This window comes from Diabrotica virgifera, chromosome 1, assembly GCF_917563875.1.
Source record: "Diabrotica virgifera virgifera chromosome 1, PGI_DIABVI_V3a".
Lineage (NCBI taxonomy): Eukaryota > Metazoa > Arthropoda > Insecta > Coleoptera > Chrysomelidae > Diabrotica > Diabrotica virgifera.
In genome coordinates, this window is record NC_065443.1 from 285478716 (window position 1) to 285492960 (window position 14245).

General features: G+C 33.6%; 1 protein-coding gene across 1 annotated transcript in view; it reads right to left on the minus strand.

The window, feature by feature from the left end:
* LOC114330455 (angiotensin-converting enzyme-like) overlaps nucleotides 1–14245 on the minus strand; it is a 333944-nt gene that overhangs the window by 238516 nt on the left and 81183 nt on the right. The window contains exons 4-5 of the mRNA XM_050651261.1: nucleotides 2259–2548; nucleotides 1842–2011 (exon numbers count right to left, since the gene is read on the minus strand). Of these exons, the coding sequence (XP_050507218.1) occupies nucleotides 1842–2011; nucleotides 2259–2548 (460 nt within the window). The remainder of the gene's footprint in view (nucleotides 1–1841; nucleotides 2012–2258; nucleotides 2549–14245) is intronic.

Sequence of the window (14245 nt, forward strand, 5' to 3'; positions counted from 1 at the left end):
GTTGGTCGAACTTGAGAAGATAAAAATCCAGATGATATTCAAGAGCATTTAATGCATCTTGAAAATATCGTTATTTGGTCGTCATTTTGTTCTGTCGACGTCATCGGTCCTTATTTCTTTGACAACGATGTTGGTCAAAGAGAACAATGATTGCAAAATTATCTTGCCCTGAATTGGATATGTGGTTTCAACAGAAAAGCACCATGTGCTACGGAGCTGTGTCACATAGCTCATGGCATTTTGGACATCCTACGCTAGCGATTTGAGCATGGTGGGGGTAGATTACGAGAAGATTATGTGAACTGGCTACCGAGATCCTACAATTTGACCCCGTTAGACTTATTCTTGTTGGGTTTTCTTGTCTCAGGCCCATGTAAATAAGCCAGAAATCACAGCGGCTTTCAAAGCCAAAATATCCCATGGCATATCCAATTTAACTTGATCTATGAAGAGTTATGAAAAATGGCACATTTAAGATCAGCTGCATCCTGAGAAGTTGCGGCGAACATTTGAACGATATTATATTCCATACATAATGGCAAATTGAGAGGTCTTTTAAACGAATAAAATTTTTTATATTTCATACTCATTTCTTCTTCATGTGCCTTGTCCGTTCCAAATATTGCCAATCAACATGCCCATTCTGACTTTGTTTACGGCAGATCTGAACAGTTCGGCAGATGACAATCGGAACCATTGCCACAAGTTTTGGAGCCACAAGTTTTGGAGTGTCTCCTCCTCCCTGGACCCCTTCTGCTCTCTATTTTCCCTCGGATAATGACCTGTAGACTCTACTTTTATTGTGCCTCATAACGTGACCCAAGTATTCCAACTTTCTTTTCTTTACAGTTATTCGTACGTCGCTCTCTTTACCTATCCGGCGTTGGTATACCTCCTCGTTGGTTACGTTCTCGGTCCAGGATATACGTAATATGCGTCGATAAGCCCATATTTCGAAGGAAGCCTCTAATTTTTCATTAATGTTGCTGTCATTCTCCACGTCTCCATTCCATATAACAAAACAGGGAATACATAACATTTCAGAAGTCGAATTTTGAGAGGTAGGATGAGACTGTTAGGGGTGAAAATTTGCTTCATGCTAGTGAACGACGCTCTTGCTTTTTCTATTCTTATACGTATTTCCTTCACTTGATCCCAACGTACGAACCCACGTGTTCAATTCTTTGATTGTCTAATATCAGTCTTCTCTCTTGCATTCTCCCCAAAAACTTTTAAATTTACACAATGTACGGTCAATCATGGAATGTATGGTTAATTGGAATTTTATCCTTATATTTCTTCTTAACTATCAATGCACAGTTTCTTCTTCTTCTCCCTTCTTGTATGTAAGCCTGAAAGCCTGTTTCTTCTTCAGTATTAGCCTCCTAAATTGTTCAAGTTATCGCACCATCTTTTTCTTGGTCTGTCAATATATTTTCGTCCATTTGGTGACTTATCTCGTGCTATTCGTACTATCCTATCCTCTGCCATTCTACTAATGTGTTCGTTCCACTCCTGTTTCCGTTTTGTCACCCATCCATTTATGTCTTCTTCATTGCATGATCTTCTTATGTTTTCGCTTCTCTCCCTATCCAACAGACTTTTGCCTGATATTCGTCGGAGTATTTTCATCTATGTTGTTTCTAGTAGTCGTCTCGTTTTAGATGTGTCAGGTATTGTCTCCGCCGTGTATGTCAATATAGGTCTAATTGCTGCTTTATAGATTCCTGCATAATGCACAGCAAATTCTTAAATTGCTATTTCTATCATTTACGGATTTTCCCTAACCTTAACCATCTGATTTATTGCTTAAAAATAATAATTTAAACTGCCGTATTTACCTAAAGTCCCTACGATTGCAGAAATCCCAGGCAGAAGGTTGACAAAGAACTATCCTATCGAGCGGTTCTTGAAGTACCGATCCTTGCCAAAATTCTAGAGGAAGAACGCTCATATTCATCGACACAAAAAAGTCTTCTGCCAATCTGAATAGATCTGGTGGTGTATAACCCTAAAAACCAAATATACATTAATGCATGAAAAAGAGAAGTAAAGAATGGAAGAAAGTAAATACAGGTATGAGATAAGAAAATTGATGATCCTGATGGTAACAGAGACAAAAGGTAAAGGTGGAGATAAGGAAAATATAAAAGTGAAAAGGTGATGAAAAGTAAAACAAAAAAGAGGGAAGAAAAACAATCCTATGGAATTTTTAATATTGAAACATAGTTCCGTTATGAGTAACTATTCATACATACCTGTTTGATCATTTCTGGAGTAACATCTAAGAAGCTTTGTCCAGGATACGGTTGTGTGATATCAAATATATTGCTCCATGACTGACCCCACATGTTGCCCAGAATGTGGGCTGGTAAAGGTGCCTGTCTATTGATCTTCTCAGGTCCGTAATATTCTCTTAGTTTGCGTCGTACGTAAGTCAAAAGGAGCTCATATAGGGGCTTTACTTCTTCCCAGGCATCTTCCATGTCTAACATCAAGGATGGAGATTCGAATGGGAAGCTCCAGTAATCGGCAGTGTCAGTAAAATCTACAAAATTAAACCAAATTAGAAAAATAAACAACTAATTAGCATGTATAATAATTAGTGGAGACCACGAGCAGACAAGCGAAGTCGAAGAAGACCCCCACCACGGTGGACCGACGACCACTTGGATAGCAGATGCGCAAAAAAGAAGAAGATGGAAATATCTGGAGGAGGCCTATGTTCGACAATGGACAAACCAGGGCTGATTGATGATGATGATGATGAACTAGCATGTAGACCAGAGATACACAAGCTGCAAGCTGACAGTATGCATGTAGACTTATAATACCGGGTGTCCACTTTAGTCGAGGAAATGAAGCATTTTGGCTCGCCATTTTTTCGTCCATCATGGATTTACTTGAAATTTTCACAGAAGGTAGGGAATAATCCAAGGATCATTTTCTATATCATGCCGCTGTACGCTAAAGCCTTGGGGGTGATTGCCACCCCATCTCGGGGGTGGGAATTTTTTATTTTATTTTAACCATGTAAGTCGATGTAAACAGTGATTCTAAGAAAAAAATGTTTTCGACATTTTCTTCTTAAAACTAATATTTTTAGAGATATTCGTGCTTGAAAGTAACAGTTTTCCGACGAAAACATCGACTTTTTTAGAGGGTTTTTTGAGAATACCTCGAAAAATATGCATTTAATCAAAAAAACTGTTGATATCAAAATTGTATCTTTTAGTAGCACAAACCAAATTATTTTTCTATAATATTTTTAAGACCAATAGAAACCGAGATACGGTAAGTTAAAAGTTAGCTTTTTTCGTCAAATGCATAATTTGAAATGTTCAAAGCCAAATAACGGGAAACCTTTCCATTTTTCAAGGAAAACTTAAATAATCTTGTTTCAAGTATACAATTAGACCTTTGAAAAAAAATAATAACAAAAGGTTTATAGCATGAAAATGGAGCGACTTATGATCAAAAAAAGGTCCGTACCTGCTTTTCTCTACGAAAAAATCAGTGAAAACAATCCTCTAGCTATCCTCCTAATTAAAAATTGGTCTTCACCTTTCTGTAAATCCTTTTATATTTGTATTGTAAATACACCCAAGAAGTTTGACCTATTTAAAAGGTCTAAGTTTAGAAAAATTGGGGTTTAAATAAAATTGATTTTTTGCAATTTCGTATTTTTCACCTTTTACTTCAAAATATCTCCGAAAATACTGGAGGTGCGAAAAAAATGATGCACTACTAAATTATAGCTTTTTTAATGTCTAAAATTACCCTGTGCATATATTTTCAATACAGTGACCAGTTAACGAGATATAGTTGTTTTAAACATCTATTTACGAGCAAACACCCCCTTATTCAAGCCCTTTAAACCCACCACAATTAAAAACTAAGGGATCTTACGAAATTTAATTTACACAGTCTTATAGGTCTTCCAAAACCCTACAAACTCATTCGAATAGTCCGCTTATAGTCCAGTGTAATAAGGTGTTTTCCATGACAATTGAACAGCCAAGGTACTGAAGCGTTTTTTCGACAGGTAATATCTATAAGAGCAAATTGTAACTGTTTCCTGCGTAGTATCTGGCGGCCAATTTTATTTATAACAATAAGTGTAAAAAAATAGCATTTTTCACTTTTTTTCAAATCAATGGAAAACAGAGAAACTTATGGTTTTTTTAGTACAAATATCTTCGGGATTATGAAAAATGCTTTAAAATGACGCATTAAAAGTTTGATATAGGTACTCATTTATTAATATAATTGCGAAAAAATATCGGAATTGCAAAAAAAAATTATTTTCGCAATAACTGTTGTAAAAATTAGTGTATAGCTTTGAAATTTTTGTCAAATAGGGGTTCTTTGGTGCTTAATATGTGATGAAAATTTTAAAGCGATTCATTCAATTGTTTAAAACTTTATTCAAATTGTTTTTCCCAAAGAGCATTTTTTTGCAATAACATAAGTCAAAAGAAAATGAAGCTAGAACCATTTCACAGGTGTCAAATGAAAGAGCGTGAGCTACATTTTCAACTTGGTTTAAAAAAAGTGAATAAAAAATGTATTTATTAGTAATAAATAATTATGGAAAAGTATCGTAAATTTTTCCTTATAAACTTTTTATTTTGTTATATTCTACATATTTATTACAATTTTTTATCAATAATAATATAGATAACATTACTTGGTAGTTGTGCACTTAAAACAGGGTAAAAAAGTTAATTTTTTTGGAAAAAGTTATTCAAAAAGTTTATAAAGAAAAATTGACGATAATTTTGCATAATTATTTATTACTAACAAATGCATTTTTTATACACTTTTTTAAACCATGTTGAAAATGTAGCTCATGCTCTTTCATTTGACACCTGTGGAATGGTTCTAAGGTCATTTTTTTCTGACTTATGTTATTGCAAAGAAATGCTCTCTGGGATAAACAATTTGAATAAAATTTAAACAATTGAATGAATCGCTTTGAAATTTTTATCACATATTAAGCACCAAAGAACCCTCATTTGACAAAAATTTCAAAGCTCTACACTAATTTTTACAACAGTTATTGAGAAAATATTTTTTTTTTTGCAATTCCGACTTTTTTTCGCAATTATATTAACAATAAATGGGTATATCAAACTTTGTGATACGTAATTTTAAAGCTTTTTCCATAAAATCGAAGATATTTGTTCTAAAAAAATCATGTTTCACTGTTTTTCGTTGATTTGAAAAAAAAAGGGGAAATGCCATTTTTTGATAGTTAATTGTTTATAAATAAAAATGGCCGTCAGATCCTACTATTAGTAGATATTACCTGTCGAAAAAACGCTTCAGTACCCTGGCTACTGAAGTGTCACGAACAGGGTATATTTTTGTCTTATTACCCTGGCCTATTATGGAACATTTTCAATGTATGTATAATACCACAGAACCGGTTCGTATACTGGAAGATGACTAAAAAACTATTTGTATTTGTATTTGTACATATTTGTAAATTCGAATTTTTGTGTTAATAAATGTTTTTGTAATTCTTTAATTCTACTTTTATTTAGTATAGATCTATTAAATTATCTACTTATAAAAATTGTAATGTTATTAAGGGTGGTTTTTAAGGGTTGAGATATTATGATATTATATTCTAAAGCATAAAACAATCATTATTTAACCAATCAAAATCAAATTTTACCCATATTAAAGTTTACAATATTTTTATATAATTTTTTACAATAAGGGGTAGTTTACACACCTAAATATAATCAACGCCCTTGAGCAGGATATATAATATGAAGTACAGGGTGAGATGATCCTAATCTCAAATTTTTATGTAAATCGATGCAAGCCGAAATTATTCTTTTAGTATAAGTAATTTTTATATATAGCTCCAACAAGGGTGGTTTTAAGGGTTGAAATATTGTGATAGTATATCTTAAAGCATAAAACAATCATTATGTAACTAACAAGAACCAAATGTTGACAATATTAAAGTTTAAAATGTTATTTTATAATTTGTTACAATTAGTGGTATATTTCACCCTTAATAAACCAAAAGCGTACAACGGCTCAGTATAGAAAATGAACCAGAGGGTGAAATCAGCCTAATCCCAAATTTTTGTACAAATCGATGCTGGACGAAGAAATTGCGAGGTTTTGCCATTTTTTCAGTTTCATTTCCTCGACTACTTATATTTTCCCTCATTTTAACTGCCTATAACTTCTAAACGGCTCAAGATAGAAATATGCGGTTTTCGCTGAAATGTTTTATTTTAGTAAAAGTTTTGTCTGAATGGATTGAGTTTTTTATATCGCTCTCAATTACGAAAAAAAAATGGCGGATTTTTGAAAAAACTTTGTTAACTTTTTTTAATGGAACACCCAGTATATTGAAAGAACAGTCATTCACATATCCAGCGAGATAAAGTTTTTTAAAATCGATTGTCTAATAACTGGATAATTAAGTTTTAAAATGAGAGGTGCAACGTGGATATCACATAACTAAATAACATAATTAAGCTAATTGATATTATGTTATGTGATTATGATACAGTACGTAAATCGTTCAGCAGGACATAGGGAACCTACATTGTACATATTTAGATACATAAATACATAAATTGTATTATATTGAGATAATTGTGGCAACTAAGCTCTCTCGATGACAAATATGGTTGTTAGCATTAAGGAGCATTAACCTCAAAATTAACAACTCATTTCGATTGACACAAATAAACGTCAAAATATGACAATGTAGTAGCTAAATATTTTTGGCCTAAGGAAATGGGAATATTGTTTAGTTTTGAAATTATTTTTTAAATAAAAAATATTTTAAAAATTAAAGTAAAATTATTATCTCATTAATCATAAACTTTGTTTTTGATTTATTTATGGACAGCCTTGCTTCAAAACTCACTCATTCTATTTGTTCTAACAGCTCTACTGCAACAAAAACTCGTAGGTAGCCTACTCGAACAGAAGCTTCAACTAACACAGGTTAGCGCAGTTGCCACAATTCTCTCAATGTATATTCCCTATGTCCAGCTGTACGATTTAGGTACTGTATATTATGATATAATATTATGATATATTATGTTATGTATTTCCACATTGCATCTCTCATTTTAAAAATTAATTGTTCAGTCATTTGACAACCGATTATAAAAAAACTTTATATCGCTGGATAGGTAAATGACCGTTCTGTCAATTTACAAAAAAATATACTGGGTGTTTCAATAAAAAAAGTCAACAACTTTTTTCAAAAATCCGCTATTTTTTATTTTAAAGCGATATAAAAAATTCAATCCATTCAATCAAAACTTTTACTAAAATAAAACATTTCAGCGAAAACCGCATATCTCTATCTTGAGTTTTTTAGAAGTTATAGGCAGTTAAAATGGGGGAAAATATAAGTGGACATCCGGTATAACTCATAGAATTAAAATAAACACAAAACAGGCTTTTCAGCTAGGAAACCAAAAACACTGAAACCAAAAACTCGTGTAAGGAAGGTGATTAGAAAACCTGCACAAGTAATAATTCCGAACAGTTTTGAATTTTTCAAATGCTTTGATATGAACCAGTTAAATATTGTAGACCATAAAGAAAAAAACTACATCATTTTTTTCCGAAAAATTCCAGAAATCATTCAGACCGAATAAGGAATATTTCTCTTTAGTCTTGACTCATCGGATGGAGTTCAGTGGTCGTCGCGATGTCGAGTCTAGTTCCTCTTAATACATTTCTACCTCTGGTTATTTCTCTTAATTCTTGAATTGGTTTTTTGTATATTCCTGTTATCTTGTCAATGCATCTTTCTGGTAGAACAGTATATAGTTCCTCTAATTGGCTTCGTGACCCAGCTCACGCTGGGTTAAGCTCATTTCGATAGCCACTAGATTAATGGTATTTAGGAATGACAGTTATATGGGCGTCAAAAAGTTATCTCTATCAACTTTAACTACAGTTTAACGCCATTATTGATTAACATTTAGAGTTGGCACAATGGTATAAAGTGATTTAGAGTAATTTAGAGACCAATGTAAATTTCATTTCATTCGAGTGCCATTATATTTTCTATAATATGTGTGCGATATCCTTTGTGGAAGTTCTAATATAGGTACTCCATATAAATATTTAGACGTATAGGTAACCATTGCAAAAGTTTTGCATTAAAATAATTAAAAAAGAAATAAATCATTCCTTATAAAGTTAATTTTTTAACAGAAATAAATCTTATATCTCTTCTTGAAACCACCCTGTAGTTATTCGCGCATCACTCTTTATTCAGATACATCTGTTGTTTCTTTATCGCTATGGGAAGATCTATTATTTTCTTGTGAAAATGAATGCTGGATTTTATTTTCAACAGCGGAGAAATATTAGAAATGTGAGAAGTGAATAATGATGACAACAATATAATTTAATTTGTATCGAAAATAACAATATGTACGTGTAGTCCGAGTGCATAGTCTGAGGCTATAATATATTTTTTCATTTATATTACAGTAAGTTATATTAGTATCTAACACAGTAAGTAGATTTAAGGTTTCTACATAATATTATCATGCGTTTCCGGCACGTTACGCCAGGGAAATAAGGTAAAAATATACCATGTTCGGAACACTTGAGCAGCCAGGTTGCAAATGGGTTTTTTGAGTACTATATTATACCTGATACATTATAAATACAAAACTGCCCGTCACAGTTCCGACGAGAATTTTAGTTATTAACAAATAAGTGTAAAAAATGGCAGTTTTTTCGTTTAAATCGGCACAGGTAAAAATGGGGTAACTAAATATCTTATTTGTAGTATACTTCTTTTAGAAGATCAGCAAATTTTAAAATGGCAGTTTTTAAATTTTGGTCCGATCATTTTTTGCTTTAAAAATTTCAAAAAAAGCTAAAATTTCAAAAACAAAAATTTGCTATAACTTTTGCGAAAATGACCTTAAGACTTTCATATTACACTAAAAGTTGAGTCTTTCTTTCTTTCTCCCCTTCCTTGTACCCTATCAGGGTGTCGGATTTGGGATCGCTATTTTAATTTACATTCTCCCATTTACATTTACATTTACATTTACATTCAAAGTTGAGTCAAAAAGTCCATATAATGCACAAAAAGTTTTAAGGCGATTCGTCAATTAGTTTAAATTTTATTCAATTTGTTTATCCCAAAGAGCTTCTTTTTTTTTCAATGTTATTGTTCAGAAAATAATAACGATATAGCAATTCTGTTGAAACCGCGTGAAAGAAGAATAGTTATGTTTTCAAAGTATATAAAAAAATCATTAAAAAGTCATTCTTATCATTCCGAAAACATTTTACTAAATTAGAGTCTTTTTTGGCTTATAAACAATTTGAATAACTTTGTTAATGTTGACTCTAGACTAAAACTACTTTGGGATTTGAAAAGCTGGTATTTTTACACGAATTTTCAAAAAAACTTTTAGCCTAGGTTAATTACAGTCAAAGTTAGCCACTTTTTTTATTTAATTCACAGCTACTTTGTTCATAACAATTAAGCAACTTTACTAGCGCCACTATGAAGCTCAAAGTATATAGTTTATGTGTAAAAGTTTGAGTAAACTTTGAACTTCAACAAAGTGATTAATAAAGCTTTAGAAATGACGTCCTAACGGAATCGATTCGTGGCCAGTGGAGGGGAATTATTAAAATCCGTGCACTCAAAAAATGACATTGATTCTTCAAACATATGCTGCATTTAATATCTCCGTAGCTCGTTGATGGATTTTGATCATAATTTTTTTAATTTGTATGTTCTCGTAGTCTTGTAGAGTACGTTATGTACACATCTTCCCACCTGACATTACAAAATGTTAGGGGAATCCCCCTTATTACCCAGGGATATGAAAAATAGATTACGACTGATTCTAAGACCTACCGAATATACATATATAATTTCATAAAAATCGGTCAAGTGGTCTCGTAGGAGTACTGCAACTTAAAATGTGACAGGAGAATTTTATAGATGTAAATATACAGGTGGCAATTAAAAATGGGGGTTTGTGATAGTAGAGTGAAAATTAAGGGTTTATGTATTTTCAACGAAAACTTTTCATTTATAAATTTGCAAAAGTCTGTGTGTTATTGCGTCGCCGCTCCTGCAATACTTAGAGCAAGTGTATCGATGGATTCTTATGTAGTTTTGCCTTCTGAATCCAAATCTGAAAACGGCATTTCGATACCTCTAACCGTCTTCGAGATAATCGACCTCAAACTCTAAAATGTGACGTCACAATCCGGTTATCTCCTACCGACGCACTAAACTCAGCTCAAATGGTTGATTAGGAAGTAGGCTACTTTTTTAAATCTCGATTTTTTTTTTATTTACATTAACGTGCTCGGCAACTATGGCCACTCGCACGGGACGATTACAAACAAGATTACAAGAGGTATAATTAAAGAGCATTAACAAGTTATGTCATAAAAAAAATTAAAGTTTATGATACAATGATATTTTTTTTAAAAACTGAAGAACTCTGTCTAACTGGTTGGTATCACTTAGAATGTCACATAGCTGCGGTTTGAGTTTGAGCTGTTGTCTTACTACACTGAACTGATGACATTCGGTAATAATGTGGTTCACGGTAAGTTGGCACTGGCATGTTAAACAGATAGGCCGGATATCTGATGACATCAGGAAGCCGTGAGTAAGTTTGGTGTGGCCTATACGGATTCTTCTTATATTTCTAAGGTCTTGTCTAGAGAGTCCTGTGGGGCCAGTGTAAAGTGGCTTATATACTGAGGGCTGGATTGCACGTAAAGATGTATTTAAGGAGCTCCAGTGGGTTTGCCATAATCTCCATGTGAATCTGTACGCTTCTGTCTTCAAATCTTTACAAATTTGGATGTGGGTTGTTGACGTGGTATCTGTTGAAGCCGTTTTAGCATGCTGATCTGCAAGTTCATTGCCAGGTATACCAATGTGAGACGGAATCCATATAAATGTAATCTTAGTGTTTAAGGTAGAAAGGTGGTGGTAACAATGATGGATATTTTGGACAAGAGGATGATCGGTAAATAATTCCTGAATGCATAAAATTGAAGCTAGAGAGTCTGTACAAATGGCAACATTTATGTTCGGGAGGTTAATATTCTTAACAGCCTGTAAGATACCATATAATTCTCCAGTATGTACGCTGCACAGAAGAGGAATAAAAGAAGCACAAATGAGATTGTTTTGAGAGGTGACTGAACAGCCAACCCCTAAATCACTTTTGGAAGCATCGGTGTATATTACTTGATCAAAGTGGTTATTGTGTATAATTTCAAAAAAAGCTTTTATCATGAGTTCTTTAGGTGTTTCATATTTATTGAATTTTGTTAAATTTGTGTTAGTTTGAGGGGTCTGCATAATCCAAGGAGGAATTCGATGAAAGGGGATGGGATTTGTCAGTCTAAAATTGATGTCGCTTGTTATTGTGGACAATATAGAAAATATAGGTTTTATTATTGGTGAAGGGGTGGTATAGGTTGTTGTGAATAAACGGTATACAGGATTAAGGGGGTTAGAAGAGACAGATGCAGCATAGGAAAGAAGAAGATATTGCCGTCTAATCCAGAGAGGAGGCTCACCGGCTTCACAGTAGACACTTTCAGATGGACTGGAACGAAATGCACCTAGACATAGTCGAAGGGCTGTGTTATGGATAGAGTTTAAGGAATCCAGATCTCTCTTTGAAGCAGACATATAAGCAATACTACCATAATCTAATTTAGAGCGAATCAGTGCTTTATATACTTTAAGGAGCGACTTTTCATCCGCACCCCAGTGATAGTGAGACAGTGTTTTAAGAATGTTTAATCTTTTGTGGCATGCACTTTTTAAATTGAGAATATGTTGCTTCCAAGAGAGGCGAGCGTCAAACGTCAATCCCAGTATTTTACAATGATCAACTACGGGAAGAAGTGAATCATTTATAAATAGAGGTGTAGGGGGCATTGGAGGCCGTCTACTAAATTTAATAACTTTGGATTTTGTGAGGGATAAAGTTAGTCCCAAAGAGTGGGTCCGAGAGATTAGTATGTTTATGGCCGCTTGCAAAATTTTAGAACTAGTGGAAGCTGAACGACCGTGACAATATAATATTAAATCATCTGCATAAGCTACATATTTGGTAGGAGATGGTAAATTAAAACAAAGATCACTTATGCTGAGGTTAAATAAGGTAGGGCTTAACACTGAACCTTGAGGGGTGCCATTGGTTTGAGTATAAACAGAAGAGAATACACCATTTACAGAAACTTTGAACGTCCTTTGAGACAAAAAATTTTGTATAAAATAAAATATATTTCCGGTGATATTATGCTGCTTTAACTTGGCGATTATAGCTTGTCGATTAATCGTGTCAAATGCTCCTTTTATGTCAAAAACGACAGCCGTTACTTCATACTTTTCATTTATTGAGCTGGCGATGTCACTTTGTAGAAGGACAAGATTGTCACGAGTGGATCTGTGTCGTCTAAAGCCAGATTGTTCTTTAGGAATAATTTTGTGTTTGTCGAGATACCACATAAGACGTTTATTGATAATTTTTTTAAGTATTTTACACATGGTACAGGTAAGGGATATAGGCCTATAAGAATCAGGGACAGAGGCAGGTAGATCTTTTTTTTTGATTGGTAATATTATTGACGTTCGCCATTCATTCGGGAATTTGTGGAAAATCCATATTTTATTATATATCTCGAGAAGTTTGTATAGACATGAAGATGACAATTTCTTTAAGAATATGTATGGAAGGTCATCAGGGCCAGCAGCTGTGTTTTTACAGGATTTGAGTGCAGATTTTAATTCGGAATAGGTTATAGGAGAATTCAGATAATTGATATCTTGTGAAACTGGAGAAGAATAAGGAAAGGGTGAAGGAAGAGTAGAGGATACAGGGTTAGGCCCAGATTTGTTGTGAAACTTTTTTTTAAAGTTTTCGGCCAGAACTTTGGCTATCTCCTGATTATCAATGATAACCTTTTGATTAAAAAGGAGATTGGAGATCTTAAGATTAGTTTTTTTGCCCTGTATTTGTCCAATTTTTTTCCAAACTTGGCTTGGGCTACTATTTTCATTTATGGAGGAGATATATTGTCTCCATGAAGTTTTCTTACTTAATTTAATAATGTATCTAGATTTCGCTCTTGTTTTTTTAAGTGCAATAAGGTTCTCCTGACATTTGTTTCTGCTGTAAATTTTTAGAGCAGATTTTTGCTGCTCCACAGCGTTTTCGCAAGAGGAATTCCACCATGGGACACTTCTTCGTTCAGCTGAAATGACTGATTTTCCAATATGTGCTTCAGCAGCAAGGCGAATTGTGTTTGCGAATTGGGTGACGTCCATATCAATGTTATCACTTAGAGTGAGTTTAGGTAGACAATAATCAGTTTCACTAATATAATCAGACCAATTACAATTATTTAAGCGCCAAAAACTTTTAGTCAATATTTGAGAATTTGATGTATCTGAGTTGGTTATAAAGATTGGGAAATGATTGCTGTCGTGGAGATCATCAGATGTATGCCATGTTAATGTAGGAGCTTATTTTGGGTCACTAAAGCTTAGATCAATGTTGGAGAAGGTACCAGTAGAAATATTAAAGTGAGTGTGAGAGCCCGTGTTTAACAGACATGTACCCGAGCAATTAATAACATTTTCAACAATTTTACCTCTAGCAAATGTGTGGTTGGAACCCCACAGCACATTATGAGCATTGAAGTCCCCAACAAGTATGTAGGGGCTAGGAAGTTCAAAGATTAAGTTTACCAGCTCTTCCTCTTTGAGAGGGTAGTTGGGAGGAACGTATAAATTACAGATTGTAAGTTTATTCGGACACCAGCAAGTTACAGCTATGGCTTCTAATTTAGAAGAGAGTGGAAGATGTGATGAGAAAATATCAGAAGAAATAAAGATAGAAGTGCCTCCACTGGCTCTTATGCAATTAGTCCTTATATAGTGGTACCCCTCGAAGTGTTTTAAATGAGGAAGTTTGGAATTCTTAGCATTGGTTTCTTGCAGACATATAATGTTAGGGTTAAATTGTGATGTTAGGTGTTGGATTCTCTCCAGCCTAGGGAAGAACCCATCACAATTCCATTGAATTAGCTTGAAAGGATAACTATTCATTATGAGTGCTGTAATTAGATTCAACATCAGAAGGATTATCGGAAGAGGCACTTATACAGTCTTGTGATTCAGCGAAGGAAGAATGTTGTCTTAATTTTTTCAAGATTCTGGTGATAC